Here is a 26,297-nt window from a genome sequence, read left to right on the forward strand (position 1 = left end):
GGCAGCTTGTCAAGTTATGAACCAACTGCATTTCCCATCCAATCTCCTTCACCCACGCACATTGCAGACTGAGGAGCTTTCAGACTTTCTTCCAAAAAATGAAGTCTGATTCTTCCAGCTCTGACTCCTTTCCAGAGGGCATGTCTAACAAGTTTCTATCAGTGGTGCTTTTCAACTTCCATCTGCTCCCTCAAATCGTTTCAGCATTTGTTTTCTTTGAGTGCAGAATAGGTTGTCTGCTGTGACAGCTGCTTAATTTGGAATTTTCATTCAAACAGAGATGCATTAATCTATGCATTGAACTATTTGTCCTATAACAATCAATCATTATGTTTGCTAAAAAAAAACCCCGAAAACATTATACCATAACCTTTTAGGCTGCTCTAAAAAGAAGTTTAAGTGGTATAAGACTGACATGATGTCCTCAAACTGATGTGCAAAATACACCCAAATGGATTCATTGTGGTTAAATGCCCTTCAGATCGCTATGTGACATTACACTGAAGACTTCAAATAATGAATAATATTCAAGTGATTATGCAGTGGACCACGTTTTAATTTCAGCTCTTTGGTATCCAACAAATTGAGGTTGAAAGATAAACCTTGCTTGTCCTTGTGTGCCTCGCTCTCATACACCATGAAGGACATCAATACAGTGTAGCTCTGGAAATAACCCCTTATGTTCCACTTCATCATTTATCTTCTCCTATGACACCCATTAATCTGCCATTAGCCCTGATGGATTTCTTGTTACCTTGTAACAAGCGTAAAGGAGTTCAGAGGGATCTTTTTTTTTTTTTTCCAGACAGGTTACATCCTGTATGCACCTCTATGAAACAAAAAGATTTTTGATATTTTTCACTATTTATATTTATCCCTGCTAATTTACAGGTTGAATGTGACCAAAATTCTGAGAAATGTCAGAGGAAAATGGCAGATTTGTTGCTATCTTTGCTCACAGTGAAATGAGATCTACTGAGAGGACATAAACATGAACACGAAAGTACAGACGAGTACACACATTTGTGTGAGATATTGCCTCTGGCCTTTGAATCCCTCTCTGCTTTGGTGGTTTATCTTAATAAAAAGACTGCTTGCCCTCTTTGTCCCAAATATTTTGCCCTGCGGGTAAAGGGATTTTTTTTTTCAAGGTATTTCATCATAGGTCAGTAAAAGTACTTTGGAGAATCATTTGTTTTGAGACTGGTTCCAGTATCAAAGGTAAGGTCGGGACTGGGTAAACAAATATTTGACTTATTTTCTGTGACTTCGTGTGTGTGTGTGAGGGACAGAGAGAAAGTCATGGGGGCAAGAGCATGGGAAAGAGTGAAAACATCAATTGTTAGTGTCCCTTTGAGGTCATCACACGTTTTCCAATTGACTGGAGGTGTAAATTAAAAGTTCACCAAAGACAAACTTGTAAAAACTTTATTCAGGTTTAATTCAGTTGCAGTGAGGACACCCACTGGCTTATTGTTCTGTTTTGTGTTTTAATTCATAATGAAGTAATTGTGGATATGATGAAGGACAAGGTAAGAGAGACAATCTCCCTGTTTGCTTTTTCTTGCTTACTGGGCCATAACTAATACAAAAGACTGAGGGTCTGTATTATATCAGAAAGTAAAACCCAGATAGTTCAGAGGCAAATGTTGAACAAATGTGAAATGAAGGATGAGTATTGTTTTTTGATATATACTGCACAGTTTTATATATTTGTGATTGAATCGAAAGCTGAAACAGTTTGAGGCTTCCTATTCTTCAGTTTTATCACCTACCTGCCATCCTGTAGACCCAATTATGCTCCATGGCCATGGTATAAATAAAGAAAATATATCTTTGTATGTCTGTGAGGAATAGGAAACATTGAATATGACGAGGCGTCCTTCTACCCTTTACTAGCCCACAGACTGGAAGTGGTTTGCACTCCATCATTAGGTCACACCTGTCATCCACAGAGAACATTTTCTCTTTTCTTCTATTTTATAAACCTTTCTTGCTGTGGAAACTATCGTGCTCTGTAAGGGGCTATTCAATGTCTCACATATAATGTGTTAAGTTTCAGTTACATTCATAATACCTGATTCCTTGGGTTTTTCATATGCATAAAATAACACAAATCTCCTGGTGCATCAGTTTCACAAAGCAATCTCTAATTGCCAAGTTGATTTGGTTGACTTGTGGTCTGTCTAACCCTAACCCTTCACTGACACAAACTGAACTGCAAACCCTCAGGACCACCGCCCTCCCCCCAAAACAATTTCTAACCTCAATGCCTTATTTCTAACACCCTAACATTTAACATTTTCAATTGAGTTTTCCCAAATGGCAGCTCATGTGATGATGTAGGCTGACTTTGAACTATGAATATAATTTGCATGTATTATTGTGAAGTTCACATTGAGCCTTACTTCAGAAAGCAATGTGAGAAATTTAAGTACATATGAACACCTTGTACAGCTAGCGAAATAAGACACACCTCGGCAGCTATTTGTTCTAATAAAGTAAGATCGGTATGACGATAAATCCTGATACGTAATACTTAAAAGCTGGAACCTGCCCCATGAACTGCAGGTTTGAAGGGTTTAAGAGGTTTGGGATTCAATTCAGAAAGTTGGGGCTAGTAGGGCCATTTTCTGGAGTTATGGGTTAAGGTTGTCTCTAAAGGCTTTAGAGGGTGGGGGTTTGGAGGTGGTGGTGGGTTGTTGTAGAGGTTTTGGAGGGTAAAGTGTTGGGAGGTGAGTGTTATTTTTAAGAGGTGAAGGTCAAGGTTATTTAATTAGGTTGAGGGGTTAGAGTTACTTTGATGGTTTGGGGTTAGGGTTAGGGTTACTTCAAGGGTTTATGTTTAGAGTCAATTTGAGAGGGTTAGGGGTTTGTTGGGGGTGAGGGTTGTTTTACAAATTGGGGGGTAGGGTTGGGGTCAGTGATAATTTCAGAGTGTTTGGAGGTTAAGTTTATTGCCTGCTTGTAACATATTATTTGTTACCTTTTGAGAGCCAGAGCTGATGATTAGGATTTGGCTCTAACATTAAATGAACCCAGTTCCAAATCTCATTAACCTGAGCTGTAATCCTAATCCTAATCCCTATTCAGACACTTTAAGCAAACTCCAGTCTCTGTCTTTTGCTCCTGAAAGTCAATGAAGTAAAAGTGTTCTTCTGACCTTTCATTTCCTCAAATTTGGTGTGTCATCAACAATTTCAAATAGATTTTTTGTATTTACATCTGAATGGATTAATTGACTTCTAGATGTTTTAAAATCTACATTTGTATTTCATTTAAAGCTGCCTTTCTCTGCCTTCCCTTTTAATCTCCTTCGCATCACAATTTAACCAGCTCTTTTTGTTAATTCTCATGCTCTTGACCTGCATGTGTCTTCAACAAGGGAACTAGCACCTCAAATTGTAGCTCGACAGCGCCACTTATAGTTTGAAACTTTTTTGGATCCCTTTAAAAAAGTCTTGCTTGAGCTTTTCTTTCTATTACTGTGAAATATGGAAAGCAGGTGAGGAGTTTCATGCTTTTTTCACTGACATGTCAGTCAAATGTGTTTTATTTACATACTGGTCAGAATAAATCTGAATTTGGTGAATGCACCCATGCATACAGAAACCTTAATACTCCAGCCGATGCCCTTCATTATCACAGCATACAGTATGCATATGTGCAGGTTACAAACGTAGCAATATACCTTATACCCATATGGACAACACATTTGTGCACTGTAACACGAGGTTTCCATCTGTATACATGTTCTTCAATTAAAACGAAATGATCACTTGAAACCAATCAATACTCATGAATGAAATTACATAACGTATAAACCACATAACAAATGGGATTGTAGGACTTGAGAATATGTACACACAGCTACATTTACAATAATACAATTGGTGAAAGCCTAAAAAGTTGTTGGCATCCTTTTTGTAACAAACCGCACTTAATATAACAAAGCACATACTGCATAATAGAAAGTAAATGTTGATTTGTTTGTGTCAAAAATCAAACACAGTTCTGTTTGACATATTTCAAGTATCTGAAAAACATAAACATGAGAATTTGAACAACTTTAGGCAGTTTCAGCAAAAAGATCAGGGTGGGAAAAGTTCTTTTTCAAACACTTTTCAACCAAAGGAACCTTTGAAATACCGTGACAACAGAACAAAAGCATCTCTGCTTCAGTCAAAATGGTGCTGTATAAGAGTTGAAAAAGCAAAAACAAACTCAACCTACCAAAGCAGGGAAAAGCTGTCTTTAAATTTGGATTTTTTAATCATGGATCTATTAGATTCAGAGTCTGGTAAGCAGTCATGACAAAACAATTTCTCCTTTTAAACTTTTAAAAGAAAAGATACTATAACCTTTAAAGAAATATATACCATTGCTGATATTTAGCTGATCAAAACACTCACAAAATGTACCCAGGCCTCATCTTTAACACAGAGTAAATATAAAGAATTTGCTTGTGGTAAAATGAAAAAAAAAAAGGAAATAACAGCAGACTCCTCTCTGCGTGAAGAAATGAAGTGAGAATGGGTCTCTCAGCAGTGTGGCGGGAGGAGTGCCTGGCTGTGTTAGGTGGAGGACATTTCCATTGTAAGTGGGTACATGCAGGTTTCAGAGTAACAAGGTGATGGAGCAAAAGTGGGATGGAGTAGATGAGGCTGTGCTGCTGGGACCTGACCATGATATTTGATTCAGTCTTTTTATTCATGGTCAGTACAGAAGGAGAAACCCACTGTTCTGTGCTGCAGACGCATAATTTTGGGGTCTATTGTTCACACGATGGAGGGGATGAGCTGCAAAGAGTGGGTGGAAGCAGAGTGAGGGGTTATCGCAACAGAGTCAGATCTCCTTTTTTGTTATGTTTCTGTCAGTCAGAGTCTTCTCAGATTGTGCTCCTCTGAGCAGGAGCCTTTCCTCAGAGTGATGTCGTCCACAGCCATCTCTCCAATCTTGCCCCGCCCACGCTCCCCCTTAAGGATGACCTGGTGAACAGCAGCAACATGTACACAATAATCAACAGCTGCTGATTTGTTATGACAATTTTTTCTTTGATTTTAAACAGAATTCATCAATTTTGAATGCAGTCTTTGAAACAGACTGTTGCTGAAATTTATTTATTAACAAAATACAAATAATTCTCTTCTCTACTGCCTCAAGCAGGGTTAATAAATTCCTCAAAAGCTAGAGGGCTGAATAGGAAAATAAGAGGCAGATGGGGGGCTCCTCAAAGAGCTTTTCATCAAACGGCTACAATAGATACCATACTTACTTCACAATGTTAACAGAGATCAGAAAAAATGAACTACCATGCCGTCCCAACATTTTTTTTTACTGAATTTTATCATAAATGGAGGAAGAAACGCATTCATTATTATGTGTTACTGGTGCCAAAATAAATAAATAATCAAATGAATGTCTTTTACTTCATCTTGTGGCTTGGAGAGTTGGATAAATTGTGTTTCGTCTGTTAACTACCAGCGCATTCAAGTGTTGCTTCACAAATTTGATGGCAGGTGCAGGATTGGTGTAATCCTATAGAATATCACAGCACACATCGTGCCTGCTTTAGTTGAATCAAAAAGAGCTCTAACTCACATGCATGAGACTGACTGATTTGTCCTAAAAATCTGCAGAAATTATAATATATAATTTAATTATTTTTTTTTTAGTACATCCTTCTTTTTTTACTTACACTTTCCAGGCCTGTGCCCCATAACGTGATCTGTGTGTGCCTCCAGCCGTTTCCTCCCGTCCGTCCCCACACTGCAGGACTGTACTGCTTCCCCTTCTTTACAAACACTTGCAGCATACCCACGTGGTGGCCAGCCAGTTTGTGACGGAATGACAGGCACAGATTACCGTCGTTCCAGGGCTGGGTGAGTGGGAGGACCAGCCGAGCCCCACGACCGTTCCTCTTGTTTCCCACCTCAGGAATGGTGAGGTACCGTCCACCTGGGGAGGGAAGTGAGAGTTATTACAATCAGTCAGTGACAATTAACTGATCATCCACTGAACTATGATTACCATCAATAATTGGACCCACAACATATCCCAGCTGCAACTTTGCAGGCTGCAGTACACTTGTGAATTATCAAATTACAGGTTAATGTATAGTTTATATTTCACTTATAATAATATAAAAAGGGTGTTAATGATATCTACATTTTTTTAACCTCACATTTTATCACATTTTTATTTTGAAGCTACAACTCTGTTATTTTAAATTATTTCTGCACTGGCTGGTCTTACTCCAGTATGCAGCCCTTTATTACATGTCACTCTCTCTCCTAGTTTCCTTTTCGACCCAGAGTTCTGTCTCTTTTCTGAGGAATAAAAGCCATGAAACTTAAAGTTAAAGAAGAATGACTGAATTAAGTAAAAATAAATTACATATTACATCTAATTTACCCCCCTCCCCCATAGATAAATAAATAAACAAATAAATAAATAAATAAATGTATAAATGAATGAATGAATGAATGAATGAATAAATAAATAAATAAATAAATAAATAAATAAATAAATAAATAATCAAGAACTGAACATCCAATGTGACATTTTTAAACATCATAGAGCTTTGACATTAAGGGCCAGTATCTTAAAAAAAAAAAAAAAAGCCATCCATGTGATCCTCTTGATCTATAGTATTTCATATATAATTTCTTTTGAGAAAAACAGGTCTAGGTTCTTCAGGGTAAATAGAGTTTTTCCTGTCACAGGTAAAAAAATAAGGACAAGATTTCAATAGGTAGTGTTTGCATCTAAAATAATAAGCAGAAGCTTAAATCCCTGGTGTAATGCATATAATTGTCACATCTTGATATGAAGAGGTCTTTTTATTGACACTATAGAAAAGTTTGACTTCGGAAACGATCCCTGCGCAAACCTTCGCACGTACGGCAGGGTCTGTGGCTGCAGAACTTTCTTTCCAAAAGAAGCTGCTTTAATTATTTTTTGAGAGAATTAAAAACTTGTAAATAAATATTTTAGAAATTAGGTACCAGCACAAACAAAAATGAAAGACACAAAAACTTAGAGCAAAGGAGGTGAAAAATTAAGATTTTTTTTATGTCTGTGTGTGTGTGTGTGTGTGCGTGTGTGTGTTTTTTTTTTTTTTTTTTTTGGGGGGGGTACATAAAATGTAAAAAAAAAAAAAAAAAGAATGCATGACACACTTAGTATTTTTTGCCATTAAAAATACAGCCAGTTGCCAGTGGCAAATTGATTTTTTGAAAATTAATTCAGGCATAAATTAGTAACATTAACGATATACAGTTTTAAAAATTCAGAAGTAAAAGTGCCCCCAGGTAAAAACTGATTAATGGTGATGCATCTTGCTTATCCAGCAGATGTGTGCAGGGCTGCTTTTAACCACAGGGGGTGTTATACCAATAATCTGTAGGCCACAGACATTCTCTGCATAAGATATGAGTCACTTCGAAGCTGTGCAGAAACAAAGCGCTTTGTCAGAGCAAGATAAGTACTTACATGCTTTACAACCCAATGATGATGTTTCTGAAGCTGTTAAAAATCTACAAACTAATGCATAAATGGATAATTGTTTGATATGACAGTTTGTCTTCTTAACTTTTTCACTGTACAACATTGTCAGTGGAATTGTAAAGGTCTGGGAAAGAAGCTTTGTTTTCTTTAATGAGTGAGCAGAAACTTGGCTGAGGAGAGGGTGAATGTCTGAAAACACGCTAGTCACTGCTAGGACTGAGCCATTTGGCAGGGGAAGCCAGATGTGGTTAGTGTTGCTTAAACAGGCTCAGTCGTCTGCACTGTTTAGTCTTCACACTCTGTTAACTGAGCTCTCTCTTCATAACACATCACATTTCCTCTCTGTATGAACCCAAAGAAAAACAGTGTTGTGTTCCCTTTTAATGTGAGCCACAGGTATCACTGACAGGCCGGGTAATCCGCCTCTCATTTGCATCACTTTGTAGAGCGGAGCACTAATCTGCACAAAAGACAAACTACTTCCCTCGAGTCATTTTCATCTTGACCTGTAATTGAGTTGAACAAAATTTTGCTGCTTTGATTGTCTTACTCTGTGGTTGTCTGAGCGTGTCACCAGAGGAATTCAGTGCTCTCATTTCCATTTACTGGAGCTAAAATAAACACTTTTTCTTGATTGAGAATCGTTGATCCCTGCCCTCAATTACCTGATGGATCAGGCGTCGTCTCCCAGTGCAGGTCTCCATCTTTGTCCCTGATCCAACCACAGAGACCGTCATCAAAGGAGCAGCTCAAAAACCCAGACTCTAATGGGGAAAAAAACACACACTTTTTAGTGCGCACACATGTGAAAAGCCTTCAGTCATCTCTGTGTAGCCCTGCTGTGTGCCTCAATACATAACCAGGAGTAAGAGAACTGCAGGAGCACCTTTTGATGAAACAATAAAAGAGTAAACATTTGTTCTAATCTCTGAGGAGAGCTGGTACACTGAGGGAAAATCAAGGAGGAAGGGAGCTGATTGAAACCTGAGTGGGAATGCATTCATGTAAAAAATCACAAATATTTGCAGGAGAATTGCTGCTTTCCGTGTGTTTAACTCTGTCATCACTGAATCATACTCCACTCAAATCATAAAATACATAACAAACAGGACAGAGTGTCTAAATATTGAATGAGCGATGATTTTCATCTCAGCTATGACGCCTCGACAATAACATTAAGAGAATGCAGGAAAACTAGATGCAGTATCATCCATGCATTGCTGTGCAAATTGGTTGAGATAAGAATAACATCCATCACTTTGTCCCTGAAATAGGGTTTCCTGAAAACACTTCTCAGTTCATTTTCTGAGCCAATGAAAACGCCTCCTCTTTCCTGACAGAGCGGCTAAAATGATGTGATCCAAAATAAACACGTAACTAAATCATTAGGCAGTTTAATCTGCATACCACTGACGTCGATGAATCAAAATGTGGGAGAAAATGATCTTTTTTACAAAAGAGTTTGTTTCTCTTTTTTGTCAATGCCCCCTGTAAAGCCTAAGAGACGTTCCCAAAATGATCGATTGATCATCCAAGCAATCAACTGAGCCTAATATGAAAAGTGGAAAAGTCTGGCTGTTATATCTAGGCTGGGAGCCATTATTTACACAGATTTGGCCAGATGTCATGCGTCACCTCCTGGTGAAAAGCCCATCAAAACACATCTGGTCACTAAAATGTCTCCGCCACAGCAGGAGCTGATTGTCAGTTTCATTTTGCTGGTAGCAAATGTGGCTCGTCTGTCATCGTTTGAGCTCTACAGCCTGCTATAGGAGCGATGCTGCTGCTGCTGATTGTCTCTGTCAAACGTGTTGTGTTTACCTGGGTCGTCCTTGGCTTCCTCCGCCGTGTTGCCAAGCTCAATGTCAAAGTCGATGTCGAGAATGCCGTTCTGACCGTGGTTCCTGGGGACTGGAGAAGGACAGAGGTGGAGATGCAAGTTTAGATAAAGGATTAACAAAGGTGTTATATTTGCTCACTGGCTTCCCTGCTTGTGGCTGCTGTGTGGCTTTGTTTAATTCTTCTACAAGGAGCGTACAAGGAGAAATCAATGCCACGGTTTAGTGCCTTTCTATCCAGAGACAAAACACTGCATTGATAGAGGAAGAGACCTGAGTACTTGAGAAAATTTTCTGAGACAACGTGCAGACTTAGAAGGTGTTTCATTTGAGCCAGTTTTAATCTTCATAATTTACAAGCCAGACATCACAGTAAGACAGATTGAAAGGCTGATACAAAGCATAACAGAATCGGACACTTCACCCCCAGGTAAACTCAGGCTTAAGACCTGTTACCGTGGTAACAATCCAGTCACACCACTGTTGACCCCTCTCACTTTCTCCCAACAGTTTGTTGACAAAACAAAGGCAAACATCATCTTCTACCATCTATTTTTATAGCATTTCTCTAGCTTGTTGAAACTCTTTCTGATGTCCTTCCACTGATATTAAGGATCTAATCTTTTCCTGTGTTCTGTATCTCGCTTCTTTTCCCCTTTTTATCTTTCTTTTTTTTTAACCTGTCCTGTGATTAGGCCCATTTAAACGTTTTCAAAGTATGTCCTTGCAGCTCACAAATTCTTCTAAATGACATTTTTTTGGCACTGCTCAAACTTCTCTCAAATTTTCCCCTAATAGTTCCCTCTACTGATATTTCATCTAACTGCTTTTGTCTAATTTTGTCTTTGTGGAGCTCTTCCAAGAATTCAAACCAGAGCCATAATGAGGATGAACACGTCAGTTCATCTGATGCAACGCATATGAAAACGCTGCAGCTCCATAACTTAGTGCTACCATTCATACACACATACAGTACACAGCCAGTCCTGAAATAGCCTGTTTCCTTCTTCAGTGGGGTCACACTGCTCAACATACTGAAAGCCAAGCTGTCTCATTAAAGGTCAGTGAATAAGTGAAGTGTAGAAAGCTGTTATTATTTTCTTTTTTTACTGTGATAAGCCTTTCCAAAGGAAAATGCATTGACCCTTTGCTCTGTGAGAATAAAAGAACGTCATCAAAGGTTTCACAAAGCCTTTAATGAAGTTTTCTTTGGAAAAAGTTCTTCTGTTTTATTCCACTCCTTATTAAGACAAGCCAGTGGAATTTAATCTATCAATGAAACAATTCCTTGTATCCTCAGCAAGATTCTTGCTCTTGTGCAATGTCTGTGCTGTAACCTGGACTTGAACCATCAGCTCTAAGAATACCAGACATGAGCCCATTCCTGTCCACTGAGATCTTGTGTTGAACCCAATGCTGGGTCACAGCCACCTGGCTGACTGCAATGTAGTCTGACAGTCCAAGGAATCTGAAAGTGAGGAGGTCACACTCATACCAGGCTCTCCAGTAATCCCAGGCATCCAGGTCTGTGTGTCTGTGTCTGTGTTTTTCTCTTTAAAGGAAGGAGCGCCCCTGGAAGTTCTCATGTCCTGTTGTAGAGCAGTTGTATAATGTGGTGTAAATTTGATGATACAGCTGTTTAAAAGGAGTCATTTAAACAGAGGAGGTGTTTGACACTTCTTCAGTCACAGAGCAGGATTACTAACACAAATGAATAAAAACATATGGAGCACCTTCTTTGGCAAATGAGTTTTCCTAAACCGAAAACTAAACGGTGACATGATTAACTGTAGATGGGTGATAATGTTTTCAGTTTCAAGAGTGTATTCTGCCATTTCTGATGAAGTTCAACAAAAACTTTTTTTAAGAGGGTCTAAAATATATAACAGCCATATGTCTTTGAGGGACTTTTTCATTGTTTTGTGAATGTTAACATTTTTTCTTACCTGCTATCTAATGGGGGTATATATTTATCCAGTGAAGCCATTGAGCTTACAGGCTTTTGTGTGAGGCAAGCCATACGCTGTTCTGATTGCGACCTTATTAGAAACTTGAGAAACAATCGTGTTTTCAGATCAAGAGTCAAATATTCGCCTCAAGAGGGTTGTAAAATAAATGTCAACATAACTCATTACAGCCATTAGTAGAGCATCTGCTCATCAGTCTCAGTTTCACTGTAAAAAGTAACTTAAACAGGGGCTTCACTCTTGACACAAGTAAAAAAAAAAACTGATTTTAAATTAATGTTTTTAGCAGTGAACTGGTTTTGCACATTAATAACATCACAGGATTTTAAAAAGCAAAAATAAAAGCTTTGTCAGGTCTGGTCTTAAGAGGAGCTTTGAGCTTTAACTTCCTCTCATTGATTTTAAAGGCCCCATATTATGTGAAAAAAAAAAAAAAACAATTAAGTCTTTTGGTGAAATTTGTGGGTCTTTGGCTTTCCTCCCAGCCCACAAAATGTGATTTTTAATGACAAAACCTGTACTCAGCACTGCTTGTGAATGTAATACCCCCCCTAATACCCCCAAACCACCTCCCAGCTGCTAGAGGATGCCAAAGTTGAAGGGCCATCACTGCTCTGTTTTTGGCCTTAAACAGCCACATAGTGCCATGCACAAGCTTCCCATCTCGGAAGAAGACAGGACTAAGTGGCTAGAGTTCATTTATCAAGGAAATGTGCCAGCTACACTCAGTAAAACTGTGCATGTGTGTGTGCGCATTACCAACCACCCGCCAACAAACCTCGGACCCTGGAAATGCGAGTGTTTTAAATGCTGTGTGCTGTGGAGCAGATGGAAGAGCTTCTCCTCAGTGTCCCCCCCGTCTCTGTGTTAGCTTCAGGATGCTAACTTTAGCTGCAGTTAGCTGGTTGTTTTAGCCTGTAATGTTATGGTAAATGAGCTTCGCTGTTTTATAAACATTGTGCATTCATATGAAGGTCACGCCCACTAAATCAGACTGTTCTGAACACAGGGACTATGAGAGCCTGGAAACAGTGCTGCTGTGCTTGATTTATTGGCTTTTTGGACCAAAACATGTTACAACCATTTCATGAAAACATCAATGATCCATAATAAACTGCAGAAAAGGAGCAGAATATGGGACCTTTAAAGCATTCATCTATTTTACTGATGTTTATTTACCCTTTTTTCCTATAGAATTTTACATCACTGGTCCTCTTGCTTGAATTTCATGTTGGGGTCAAATGTTTTAGTTATTTTAGCGCATCATATTATATTGGTATAATAACAGTGGTTTTCATTCAGCTACTTTTATTTACTTTACAGGCTGTTTTCCAAGCGCACACCAAAGAACTGCTGATACCTGATCATTTACAAACCAACACTCCTCATGCTGAAATTCTGAGCAACATCTGTACATACCACATTCTCCTGTGGAACTTAAGCAGTAGCTTTCATGTGACTCTGACGTCATGGAAAATAGTCCGAACAAAAGCTTTTCACAGCTTGCCTCAAGGATTATCCTGAGTCATCGAGACTTTCTATCTGCAAAGTTTTTCAGATTTTTTCCTTAAAGGCTCTAAGCTCCACAGCTATAAGTCCATTCATCCACAATGTGCCAGGAGATATTTCTGAGATATCTAAAAGCCTCCTTACATCAAACCAAAACTCTGTATCTTGGTCGAAACTACTGTAAAAAAAAAATATGTATGTTCCAACACTCAATAAACTCTCATTCTTGTGTTACCTTTTGAGCCTGTGTGGTTGATTGATCCAAATATTTGGAAGGTAAATAAAAGCTGCTCCAGGGGGGATTTTATGTTCTTTCACAAGGTTGAGCAATAACCTGTGTTTCTAGACAAACAGAGAAAATTTCATCATCTCATTTTTTAGAGGTAGAGTGACTTGTCTTTGTAGGTTTTCTGGTAAATCATGAAATATGTGCCACTTTTTGTGGAGCTTTAATGAACACACCTGTTTTAGCTTTGTGTGAATTAAAGTGGGATGCTTTATAATGACCTGAAAGTATTTTATTTGCTCAACATTTCTCATTTTGAGTGGTGTGTTTATTGCATGTCTCGTTGAGGGTTACAGGAGAGTTTAGATACAATTCTCAAGAGCAACAGCCTGAAGGCAATAGACTTAACAGAGGGGAGAAACTGCTTCTTAAGATCAAAAACCTCTCTACCAGTGTGTCTAAAACTCACTGCTCACCATCATTTCATTACTCTGTCGGTAAACAAAATCTGTAAACAACACTAAGTGTGAAATATGTGCTGTAATAGTTAGTTTTGCCATGCAACAGGAGGGATGCTGCAAACAACTGACCGACTGTCTTTACTAACTTTTAAATGGAATTAGTCTTACTAGCAAATGCTGACTGACTTTTTTAAGCCTCTGAGCTCTGAAAATTAAAAAAAGCACAGAGTCAAGGTTGTCATTGGACACAGATGTTTCTGCACCTGAGGCACAGCTGAGGTGTTGTTCAAACCACGAGGCCTTTATTCAAATTATTCCTATTTCTGTCTAATTATTCGAATAATCACTCAGCAGTGTCTCTGCTTCCTCCCACTCTCATCTTACTGAAACCTTTTTCTGGAAGCTCTGATTTGTGGAATTGCTCTGCCGTGGTGTGAACTATTAGATTGATGTCTCCCTCAAGCAGCGCAGACAGGTGTTAATGTAATCCTCTCTTCCTTCTTTCCTATTTCTAATTATGGGGTGCCATCTGGCAAGGTGAGTATTTTCCTCTACTTTTTTCAAGCATCTTAGCAGACATTTTCTGTCAAAGGAGCTTAATGTAAGTTTGGGTAAACATTTATTTTAGCTGTGCCTACAAGTGAGCATTACAAGACATATGAGCAGAGAACACTTCAGTCAGGGTTAAAGTTTGGGTAATATAAAACTGCTGGTGCATCTGGACTAAATGCTTCATTAAATTTTACTTTCTGCTGCTTTCTTTCCTAAATTGGCTGGGATGCAAACACATTGCAGAAGGAGAAATAAGCACTTTGTTGTGCTGAACATGGAGAGTTCAGGATGTTAGGCTCCAGTTCACTGATTTGTTGCCCAATTAAAGGGTCATCCACACTTTTTTCCCGCTAAAAGCTGGTGAGCAGATTGCACTTAAGTGAAACTCAGCAGAAAACAAAGATGAAAATATCTTAGCCACCAAGCAAACGCTTCATTTCCCCCTTTTTTGGAAGAATGACAGGGAAGACTCACTATCATTACGCTGAAACAATGACAAATCTTGGCAAAGCAACATAACAGCTTGGCATGAATTTTTTTTTGACTCAAACTCAAGTCCTGGTCTTCAGTAACTACTGATTCCAACTTGGATTTAAACCCAAGCATTGACTGCTTAAGGGTTTAGATTATGGAAAGGAAGACTCAGACTTATCTATTGATAAAGTATGTCTGATTTGTAAAATAAGTTCTTTGTTACACCCTAAACACATTTGAGCCAAGAGATTTGATTTTAAAGGCTTAACAGCAAGAGGTAGAGGAAGGGGAATGAGAAATACTCAAGAAGAACCATCGACAACCACACAACCTCAAACTTCAATAGTCATCTGTCGGGGATTCAACTAGAAGAGCAAATGAGATGCTAAAGATTGTTTAAGATGTTGCTAAGAAGCAAGCTAAGCAAGCTAACGGTAATGTTAGGAACCCAGAGTGACTTCTCTGACAGATCCCAGATGTTTGCTTGTCCCAGCTGTTGCCTGGGTTGAGCTTGGTTGGCCTAAAGTTATTTCAAAAAATTTCAGTGGTTCCTCTTCAGCTCAATCTTAAAAAACAAAGAAAAACTGTCAAAATGATTCAACCTGTTTTGTTTTCATCTACGTTTGAGTGCTACTGCTGACTTGGCCCAACAGTGTCTTCACATGTGTAGTGTGGTGCTAGGTGACTTGAAGCTAAATAATTAATCTAAAGTAAATATCTAGATACAATACAAGTGGAAATAGTAAAATGTTGCAGATTTAAACGCTTGGTACACCCGATACCAGTTTCTGATTGGCTAAATAAAATGAAATTTAATGACTTCATTGACTCAAACTATACTTAACTGTTTTGAGTTTTAGTTGACTCACAAAAGACTTGACATATAAAGAGCAAAAAAGTGTAAAAAGTGACAGCCTTTTTTCTGTTGAGCTGCCAAAATAAACACTGCAGAGTAGAAGGATCAGTTCATTGTCAGTTTGCGTCTTTTCATGAAGTGCAATGAAAAACAGAAAAATGTAGATTTCTGCCAGCCTGATCCTTCACATGCTAAAACAAAAGTGTTAGGCTGCAGACAAAACATCTGTGAAATCAAGTGAGTTTGGCCCTGAACTGATTGTTTCAGGCTCAAGGAGTCACATGTCACAGGGATTATCCCATTAAGCGACAATTCAGCGTTATGAAACGGTGCATGAGTCTGACACAGTGAGAAGAACGCAGCAGATGATTGCAGTGATTATCGTCTTTGGAACAAAACGACAATCTCACCCACAGCTTCTTGCCAGAGTATTTTAAATTTTATCCTATTATTTGGTTTCTGATTGAGAGCGTCAGACTCTAACAAAGACTGATGATGCTTTTGAGAGTAATTGGTGTCAAAGCTTTGCAGAAAGAGCTCTGTGACATGTGGATAAACAACAATCTAACAGGGGACACATTAGTGTTTGTTAAATAAAGCCAAACAGATAATTACCTCTAGAGGAAAATATTGCTACTTAGTTATTTATCCTTGGGAGCTGTTAGTGAGACTAATTCATACTTAAAAAAGAGCCAGTGAAAAAAAAAGAGCAAAATCTTTACAATCTGGCAATCATACAGTCATACGGAGGTGGATGTAGCTCAATTTACATATTTAAAACCTTGATTTGTACAAGTGTGGGGGTTGTATTCAGAGGGGAAAACTGCCTATAGTCTTTCTTATACAATTAGTTTCAGCCATCTTTACCTGTAAACATTTAAAACATTCTCCCCATTTCTTGCCAAAAGTTCAGTATAAAATCTGTCATATGTTAAGCTGGCAGATAAACTGTGTACACATGGGAACTGACTGCCAACTGCTCAAATAGTTTACACCCACGTAGCCGTGTGTTTGAATACAAAATGAAAATGATAACACACATCATCTGTCAGGTAAACAGCCGTTCTGATTTCCCTGGGTGTGACATGTTTAACAACAAACACAAAGTCTCAGGATTCAAATCAAGAAATATGCAAATCTGCTCCAATTCAGATTGGGGGAATATGACAGGGAGCTGATGAAGAGATGATATTATGGGTGGGAAAAAATATCTTCTAAAGCCAGAGTCTTGGACAAAAACTGAGCAGATGATCTAAACATTCCAATTTAACAAGGGAGAAGCCTGTTTGTGTGATTCTCAATTTCTGCTGTTGATGATTTTTTAACTGTGTGCTGCTGAGTTTAGGAAAGATCAAGTACAAGCTACTCCAAAATCACCTGACCTTACTTATAAAGTTCCCTGATTGAATGGCTGACCCATCTGTCAAAAAGGAAACACATGTTCTATCCTGCTACAAGATATGGAGGGCATCAGTGATGTTTCTTTCCAAGTATAACACACTCCTTCAGTCAGACGAGGAGGCAACACATCCTACAACATGGGCCCCCTCAGCAGGAAAAGTTATTAAAGAACATGTTTCTCAAATGAAGTGCAGCTAGATTCCACAGCAGTCACTACTAAAGACATTATGATATGTGGACATTAACATGACCTGAAATCAGATTTTGTGACATTTGTATGTATGTTATTTCAAAGCAAGGGAAGCCTGAAGGAATTCAGAAGTCCTTTAATATACTTCATAAAAATACTTCAGCCCTGGTTCCAATAGTTTCTCATAAAAGCAGTTGCTATTTGCATGTTTTTTTCTAAAACTTTCTGTGGTGTGAAAAAACATGGCTCCAACTTTTAGTTAAAACTGTTTTAGTCACTTTTCTTAGTCAGCCTCTCCTCTGCAGTAATAAACCAACACCATTTTGTCTGTTACACTGAAGTGCTTCTCTGCTAAATGAGACATTTTAGCACCTTTCAGCTCATTGTCCTATTCTGCTTGGGCACACCTTTGTAAGCATTGTTTTCAAGTATTTTCAGTAAACTCACAATCACACTGCTTGTGAAGAACCAAACTTAGCAGCTCAACAGCCAGAAACCAGTCTCAGGTCTTTGTAGAAACAGAGCTAATAGGAGGGTGAATGTAGAACTTGTTTTCCCAGGTAGCCAGAGACAGGACTCAGAGAGTCTTAGAGTTGCTCTATACTTGCAGGATGAGTAAAAATGCTGCTGTTATGTTATACAAACAGCAAAGCAGCCTTAGAAGTCAATACTACTCAATTTGGTTCTGATTTCCAATTCAAAAACCAAACCTCTTAAGCAGGCCTGTCCAATTTGGGGCCCGGGGGCCAAAGTTGGCCTACTGTCCAAATTGAATTTTTATTATATATCTATTTTTAATTTTCATTATTATTCTCCCACTGCCAACAGCCTGAAATTCTCATTCATTATTTATTTACTGTGACACTTCCTCTCCTGGCAACAAATTAACACTGTGTTACATTGGGAGTAGGGTGGCGCTACTCCTATCTGCTCAAATCTGGAAGTCCATGACCAGAGAGTGAAAGGATGCAGGGTCATGGCTGGGATGGAGCGTAAGAGACAGTGGCGCTCTGACAAGAGAAAGTTTAAAAATAGTTGGGAACATGAGCACTCATATTTATTTTGCGCAGTTATGCTATAGGCATATCTAATATTATGCACCGCAATATGTACGCTTAGTTTTGGCCCTTCACTGAAAAGAATTTGGGCACCCTTGCTCTTAGGTATGCAGTATATGTATATGTAGAGCTAGTTCTTCTTACTGTGAACATCTCCTCTCTGTCTGGTCACCTCCTTCTGGATGCTGTTGTCCACTGGTGTGACTGGTGGTGGTGGGGGTAGTCTGGTGGGAGGCACTGGCCTTGGTGGGATGAAGGGCTTTCGCGTTGGAGCTGGTGGCTTCCTGGTTGGGATGACAGGTTTCCTGGTGGGAACAGCAGGCTTGCGCGGTGATGGAGTAACCTTCTTTGGAGGCAGTGGAGCTTTGGTCTTTGGTTTTGATGTTGTAGTTGTTGTTGTAGTTGTTGTGGCTGGGGTAGGTTTGGGAACTGCTGGGAAGATCCTCCTCTGAGTCACGGGTGGGCGGAGGGTGGTGGTCCTCCTCTGATCTATGTCTGGGATGTGGTTGTGATGATTTGAAGGCAGTTTGCCTGGTCTCGGGGGGTCAATAGCCACCTTTGGAATAGCTGGAATGATGAGAGAACGCAGATGGAGCGCTGAAATATGTGCACTTTAAAGTTAATGAGGCATAGAATTGCAAACTAAATGCAATGATTAGGCTGACTTTTACAGAGAAGGGCTTTCTTTCATCTACAGAGACTTCTGATATCCATTAACTAAATGTTAGCATGCTAAAACAAATTGGGTGTCTCAGATCTAAATGAAGCAAAGTTTAAACTCATAAGAGACGCCCATAAAAATCTGCAGCCCCATATTCATTCATTTCTAGAACTTTTTACGACCATTATGGAGATATTTTCCACAACGGGAGTATTAGGAGAGAAAAAGAGGGCTTTTTTTTTTCAGTTACAAGACATGAATTCAGCTTTTCTGAAATCGATATTGCTTGACCGTGCCTTTTTATTTGTCCATGTGCGTCCTTATTAGCAATTCTTTGTGTGCACACAGCCAGAGGCTTTGCAGCATTGGACCGAATCTGCTTTCTGTGTGTGTTTGTGAGTGTGTGTGTGTGTAGAATGATCTCAGCGTTCAAACAGGCTGCTGTGCCCCGGAGATCACCCTCACCCTGCTGATGTCATCAAAGCTACGCCTCCCTCTCCTTTGTTCCTTGACACATTCTTCACTTCAGGAGGAGGGACGGAGATGTGTGTGGTGGCGTGATGGACTGGGGAGTGGGGGTGTTGGGTTGGGGGGCTTCATGAGGGGTTTCATGAGTGAGGAATGAAAGTGGACAAAGCCAAGCGGTTTGAACTCTGTTATTGCCTTCTCAGGTTTCAGGCGACTTTGATATGTGACACACGAATAGGATATTGCAACTCGACGCTGAGAGTGTTCCTGGGGGTGAGCGGAGGGATGAAGCATTTGAAGTACATATCACCAGGAGGCATCTTTTCTGCTCTATGGACTCATACACTAGTTTTGTCTGCGAGACGATTAAATAACTGTAGAGAATTAATGACCTTATCGTCCACTGAGCTGCTGTAAAACCTGTAGACACACTAATGAACAGAGGGCAAAAGAAGATGAACTGCCCAGAGAAGAAGTATGACAATGACGCTTCCTTTTTTTGGCAAATTAAAATGACCAGATGTCAAAAATGGACCCAAGGCTCACTCTCAAGGGTACAGAGTTATTTAAGTAATGACTGACAGCTATTACAAAGAAAGGAATTTCAATCTGTCCCTCTGCTCTCAAAGCATCCCCCCTCTCTTTTGCTTTCCCACCTTTTTTTTAAAAACACAAGAAAGAAAACAAAACGTGAGGCCTTGTTCCTCTTATAGCTAGACTCGGTATGTGGGCCTGGGATTCTTTTTGTTTTCATTTCTTACGTTTGCAGTCATGGCCCATCCCCCTGTAGCCGTCTTTGCATTTGCACTTGTACGAGCCCGGCGTGTTGTAGCAGGTGGCGAAGCTGCTGCAGTGGCTTTGACCTGAGGTGCACTCGTTCACATCTGAAGGATAATGGGAACATAAAAACAGTTAGCGACCGGCTGCAAAAAGCTTCAGACATAACAGTTGAATATCAAAGGCTAATTGCACCTCCACTTCACAGGAGCTCAAAGTTTATTTCAAATGAACAGTTCGTAAAAGCTTTTGTGAAAACAGTGATCTGTCTGTGACTGCCAGAGCAAAATAATTTCAAGAGGGTTTCTTGATAAAAGAAATATCTTGCTCTAGATAAAACTGAAAGGTCGGAAACTGCCCGAAAAGCTTTCACTGCTCAAATACCTGCTGTAAAACGTGACTTATGCAGCATGGATAACAACAAAAAGAAGTGGTGTGTTTACGAGATTCTGCTAAGACTCAACATAACCTTTAAGTAGCCTTCAACTAGCTTTCAGACTGAAGTGTAATAAGTTGGCTGTAAAAAAAATGAAAAAAATAGGAAACCGTGTTAAGGCGTTCTGAAAACTTAACGTTTAACTACTGAGTTTTGCAACACTTGTTAAAAATAAAATGTACTGACAACCCCCAGCCCCCCCCAAAATAAATAAATAAAATAAAATAAAATGAAATAAATAAATAATAATAATAATAGAAAATAAATAAATAAATAAATAATTTAAAAAAAAGACAAAAACAAAAACAAAGCAAATAAAAACAAGAATCTGGACTAGAATAAATACCGGTTCTCCCAAAATTAGTTTAAAAATATATCTACTTTTTCTTTCTGTTTCCTGTTCTCTTGCCATTGCATGGATTGTTTTTTCTAGTAGCAAGTTGCCACTTGCAAAAAAAGAAATTTTTGGACTTAACAAGGACTTTGGATTTTAACTGCATGCTTCAGCTAAATATGTTTTCCCTTGAAACTGCTTTGTTGTGGTATCCCAAAAGATTTTAATTGTGGTGTTTTAGCTTGTTTGAGGTACCCAGCAAGCTGACTGGAGGCTAATCTATGGCTTGGAAAAACTGCAGGTCACTGTTCAAGTTTAAGAGAATGGTCAAGCCCATGGTGGCACCTTGTTACACAACTCAGATTTAATGATTAAAATGTTTACCATATAAAGTTCCTATATAATTGTTTAAAGACACAAACATAAGGGACATGCAGCTCTTTTGACTGACAAATCTACAAAAAGTGCGCCGAAGGAATAATTACAGCAAGTGAACTGAAAAGGGCCCCATGCACCAATGTTTATTTAACTGAAATCTCTGATTTATTTTCATTTTTTTGATAATTCTGTGAGTGTGTGCTATCTGTTCATGTTGGTCCTGCAGTGTCTGTCACCAAAAACCACAACACCTACATCACTAAAAATAACTTGGTAATAAGTCACAGTATCTCAGCACTTCTCTGACCTTTGAATGTTATATTTTTTTAAAGCCTCTCAGCAGAGACTTGTTGACAGTACCTATGCATTGGTATTTTCCGTTGATGTATTGCAGGTCGAAGCCTTCATGGCATTTACAGATGTAGCTTCCAAAGGTGTTGATGCATTTCCTGAACCTGGGACACACAGCTAGTCCTGCTGCACATTCATCCACATCTGTAAAAATAAAATAAACAGGTTATTATTACACAGAAAAAAGATATATTCAAATGAAAGATAATGTATTCATAATTCCACTCCAGAGTCCTTTTAGAGTTGCATACATACCACATTTAATGCATTCCAAATGAAAAACTTCAAGGTTAAAAGCGATAATTTAATCCAAAAGTAAACAAACGTTTGTACTCCTACCAGATAACTTTTTCACCTCCACAGTTAGTATTCATTTATGAACAAAGCACATTATGCATTCTGTTCAGTGAGCAGAATACAATGCACACTTGCTTGTTACATTATTTAAAGACCTATTCCAAGTGTCTCTGATGTGTTGATCACCTTTGCCAGCATGTGGCCATTAATATTTAGACACAGAGCTGCTCAGAGCGTTTTCCTTAAAATCATTAATTTATCTGCTGAATAATGCAGCAGAGACACTGCACTGCTACAGGGACTGTTGTCTAAAAGTGTTTTAAAAACACAGACACACCTGGACCACCAGGGAAAACAAGCAAGTGAATTAAACGAGCAGAGCTCCTCAGTCCCTTAACAACAACTGCTGAGGTTCTCATCGGCAAGGCACTGTCCCTGAAACAGCTGTAGCGAGGCGGCTTAATACTGACAGCTGAATTATTCAGATGCTGAAAAAGGAGTGGTAAACTGATACATTGACAGTGGCTGTGTCTGGAAACAAAGTGATATGGATAACTTACTTTTACACTTTGTTTATGAATGTTAACATCTGGCATAAATACAGCCCAGACTTTTGTTCCAAGGAAACAAATATTTAAGCATGCCATTCACATCTACAATCACAGCTGCGTAAATGTATCAAAAAATGTTAATCTTCAAATATTTGTGTTTACACGAAAACTTATCAAAAGTATTAAGCGGATTGCAAAGAAATGCAGAATCGAAATATAGTCATCTCATTCTGTAGTTACACAACTTTTGTGGCATTTCTGTCACTTTGCAAAAAACATGTCAGCATTGCTTTCTTTATAGTGAATCATCAGACATCCCTCTCACTCTGACAACAATTGCTATACAATTCTGTTTTTAAGTGCAGTTATCAAAAAGTTTTTCTTTAGTCAAATTTGAGGTAAAAGTAAATAAAACTGTACTTTTTAATCCTACTTACACTTATGGTGAGGTGCACAGATGGTCCTATATAACCTATATGGTTTGACTGCTGCATAGACTTATGGTATAGACAGACCACATGCAGACCACAGTAAACAAAGAATAGGGGTGTAATCAAATGCATTACATCTCAAGACAGTGCAGTGTGTCTGTGCCCTGGGAAGTGAGCACCACCTGCAGTGGATTTCTGATCTAAATATCACCAGTCTAGTCAGAAAGATGTTTGACACGGCATTCATTTCTCTTTGAATGTCTGAGACACACTCACAATTCAAATAAAGCTGGTATTGAGTTGGTTTGCAATATATTTCCACAGATCTACTCTGTGTGACCTTTCGTCTTTTACTGTTATTTGATGAATCTGATGAACTTCATCTGACAGAAGCAGAAGTTTGAGTTCCATTTTCCCTTTTTTTCTGATTACGTCCTATTCTTATAAAGCCTGGGTACACTCTTTTTTATATCATAAAACATGTTATGTTAATTTAACACATGCAGAAGCTTCCTTATTATTAGTGAATATCAATTAATTCCCCAAAAGAAGTATGTTAGCATGTTTCTAAAGGGAACACAACTTGCAAGGATTCTGTCTGATCAGACAGTGGACCATATGTTGTGAACGTCCTTGTCTCTGATTGGCTGTTTCTGCTCAGTCTTTTCTGTAAGTAAGTGTAAGTTTCTTGAAAAAGCCTCTTATCCTTTAAACTTTCCAAGCACTTTTTCCCCACCAAGCTGGATTTTTAGCACACTTCTTAGCGCAGCTCCTGTAAGTTTGATAAATATGTCCAGTCCTCTTTTATAACAAAAATGTGTTGACACATTTGATTTCACAATGTCGTCAAGTGTGAAAAACAGCTCAGCATCTCTGTAGTCCCCCATCTCAATCTCTGCTTACTAGAGAGAATCACCGCTATAAATGTGATTAGAAACCCTTCATAAAACTCTCCATAAAACTGCAGCTTGCACAGCCATTCCCTGAAACCATTGTAGCACCTGTGGCAGGCAACCTTTCTTCCCCTGCACCATCAGTTTTCATGATTGATGTCTTTCCTGTTCAGAAACCAACCCCCACATTAGCCAGCCTGCAGTTAAGTGGGACTATAAGGCAGCGTGGAACAGTCCGGTGTGGAACAGCCTGTATTTAAACCTGACACAGGTTAACTACCTCAACCTGCCCCTTTATCTATAGCTGCTCATCTGAGGAGCGGTGTCTCGTAATGGAAAAAGGAGTGGAGGACAAGGGGTGGAGAGCAGGGAGATGGCTGCTTCTGTTTTTATTAGGTTCTGGAGGAACAGCTGGTGGAATTGAACTAAATAAAGTCTCAGATTGGTTGACAAGGATGTTTAATTGTTGGGATTCTCAATCAAAGAGAAGAAAAGACACATTGGTAAATAAATTAGATGAATTACAGCTTTACTTGCTAAGTGATTTTGTCTGAGTTCCCAAACTGTTTTTTTCTGCCAAGTTTTCTTTCTTGCTCTGCCAAAGCCGTGGCATTAGATTATCACTCAGGCTGAGGAGAAGACACATTAAAAACAAAGTATATTGTCCCCCTTTGTGGCTTTTATGAAAGAATGTCATGGAAAGGAGAGGCAACATAAGGCTCTGTTTCCAGGCCTGTGTGGATATATAAAGATTAGGACATACCCACACAGGTTCTTCCATCCGGAGCCAGCTGTAGCCCCGGTGACGGACACTGACATCGGACCTCTCCTTTCAGCACCTCACAGCCGTATTGGCAGTTGGCCATCCCACAAGTGCGAGCATCTGATGGCCACAAGGGAAACACGACACTTATTAACAAGGGGGGAGAGAAGAGGCAACAGATTATAAAGCTCTCACACATCCACACTCCCACAGCCAAACTCACACTTATCCTCCAGCATTCACCCGTGTGTGTGCACGCCAGGCTACTCTGCTGTATTTTCCGATATTAGCAGATTTGACCCTGAGGTGCAGAGAACAGAGCAGCACACACTCTGCCATTATTGGATTCTCTGCTCTCACACCTTAGCCCACACAATCCTCCCTCACCCACTTTCATCCTTTCCTACAACTACACACTCATAATCCTCCTCCGCCCTGGCAGCGTGCAGCCCCTCTGTTGTTGAGCCGTGACGGGCGGATCAGGCCCCTCAAAAATAATAATATAATGGAACAGATTTTGCTCAGGCTCTCTCAATAACTTTAGACCCTAAAAAGGAAATTAAAAGTGAGGCTCATGCTGCTGCAGCCACTTCAGGCACACTGGAGTACAGTTTGATGGCAGAGGCAGGCTGGGCTGATTAAATGCTACAGTGATCTATTGATCAAAGCACAGGCTGGGGGAGAAAAAGAGGAGCGGCAAGGTGTTTAACACTATCATGCTATCATCACACAACAACAGCAGGAGTGGTATGAGATTGCCACAAGTGCTGAACAATTCAAATTAGGGGAAAATGATAAAAAGAAGTAATTAAAATGAGGTACAGGGTGTCACGCCATCCTTGAATGGAAAACAGTTATCAGGTGGGGAACGAAATTTTCAAAGTGGCATGTGCAGGCATTAACTCTCATTCTGTGGGATACCTCAGGGCAACCAATAAGAACTGCTCATTCACTTGAGGGTCTTAAGATTGTGTATCTTTCACATTTTTCTTTTTAGCCCTCTTCACAGGGGCTCTTCAGACTGTAGAGCTGCTGTAATGAAGCAGATCAACACAGGGCTTTAATCAAAACCGTCTATCAAAGGATTGTGTGGCTGCTGTCAGAGGCACTCACACAAGAGGGAATATGTCTCATAGTAGAGAGGGAAAGGCATGAGTGTTGCTTTGTGCAGACATTCGGATGGATATATATATATATAAAAGTAGTGAAGGCAAGAAAGGATTCAGAGGATCACATTTAGGCTACAAAGCAGAAAAATACTTGAGAGAGGAGAGAGGAAGAAAGTGTATTTTGTCAGTGTGTGTGTGTGTGTATTTAGAAGAAAAACTCACTTCCACAGGTCCCATCAGGCATCAGCATGTAGCCGTTGAGGCAGTAGCACTTGTAACTCCCATATGTGTTCATGCACCTGTGTTTACAAGGCCGAGGCTTCAGCCCACACTCATTCAGGTCTGCAGACATAAAGACAGAGACAGAGAAGGAGAGACAGAGAGGCAGAGAGCATAAGTGGACCGGAGGACAGACAGACAAAGAAAGACCCTCCTGAGGCCAAAGGTGAAGAGGTCAGTCACATCAAACCTCACCCATCCATTTAGGTCCATGTCTGTCCGTCTGTCTCGGTGTGTGTTAATGTGTGTGTGTGTTTTTGGGAAGGGGTGGGGGGTGGGGGTGTTCTTCGAGGAAGTTGAGTGCCACCCTGTTCTGACAGGCCTACACCTCCCCTCTTTGATGGTTTAACAGGAAGCCAGTGTCAGCTGTCAACCTGGCCATTACCTGAGAGTGATAAAAGACGCTATTATACCCTCTGACTCACCAAACGCTGGTGGCTGCACCATCCAGCACTCTATGATACGTATAAACGTATAAGTCCAGTGTTTTTCACACAGCTGTGAAAGCAGAAAAATCTCACCCTCAAC

At 39.5% G+C, this 26,297-nt stretch overlaps 1 protein-coding gene across 1 annotated transcript in view; it reads right to left on the bottom strand.

The window, feature by feature from the left end:
• Positions 1–1,040: 1,040 nt before the first annotated feature.
• The window catches only part of npnta (nephronectin a), a 60,480-nt gene continuing 35,223 nt past the window's right edge, over positions 1,041–26,297 (bottom strand). Inside the window, exons 4-12 of the mRNA XM_074663903.1 lie at positions 25,713–25,832; positions 24,382–24,501; positions 21,456–21,590; positions 19,932–20,054; positions 18,186–18,608; positions 9,331–9,420; positions 8,175–8,273; positions 5,699–5,958; positions 1,041–4,988 (exon numbers count right to left, since the gene is read on the bottom strand). Of these exons, the coding sequence (XP_074520004.1) occupies positions 4,878–4,988; positions 5,699–5,958; positions 8,175–8,273; positions 9,331–9,420; positions 18,186–18,608; positions 19,932–20,054; positions 21,456–21,590; positions 24,382–24,501; positions 25,713–25,832 (1,481 nt within the window). The 3' untranslated portion in view covers positions 1,041–4,877. The remainder of the gene's footprint in view (positions 4,989–5,698; positions 5,959–8,174; positions 8,274–9,330; positions 9,421–18,185; positions 18,609–19,931; positions 20,055–21,455; positions 21,591–24,381; positions 24,502–25,712; positions 25,833–26,297) is intronic.

Source organism: Halichoeres trimaculatus, unplaced genomic scaffold (assembly GCF_033239565.1).
Source record: "Halichoeres trimaculatus isolate MK-OKI-2021-1 unplaced genomic scaffold, fHalTri1.1 fHalTri1_scaffold_2, whole genome shotgun sequence".
Taxonomy (NCBI): domain Eukaryota; kingdom Metazoa; phylum Chordata; class Actinopteri; order Labriformes; family Labridae; genus Halichoeres; species Halichoeres trimaculatus.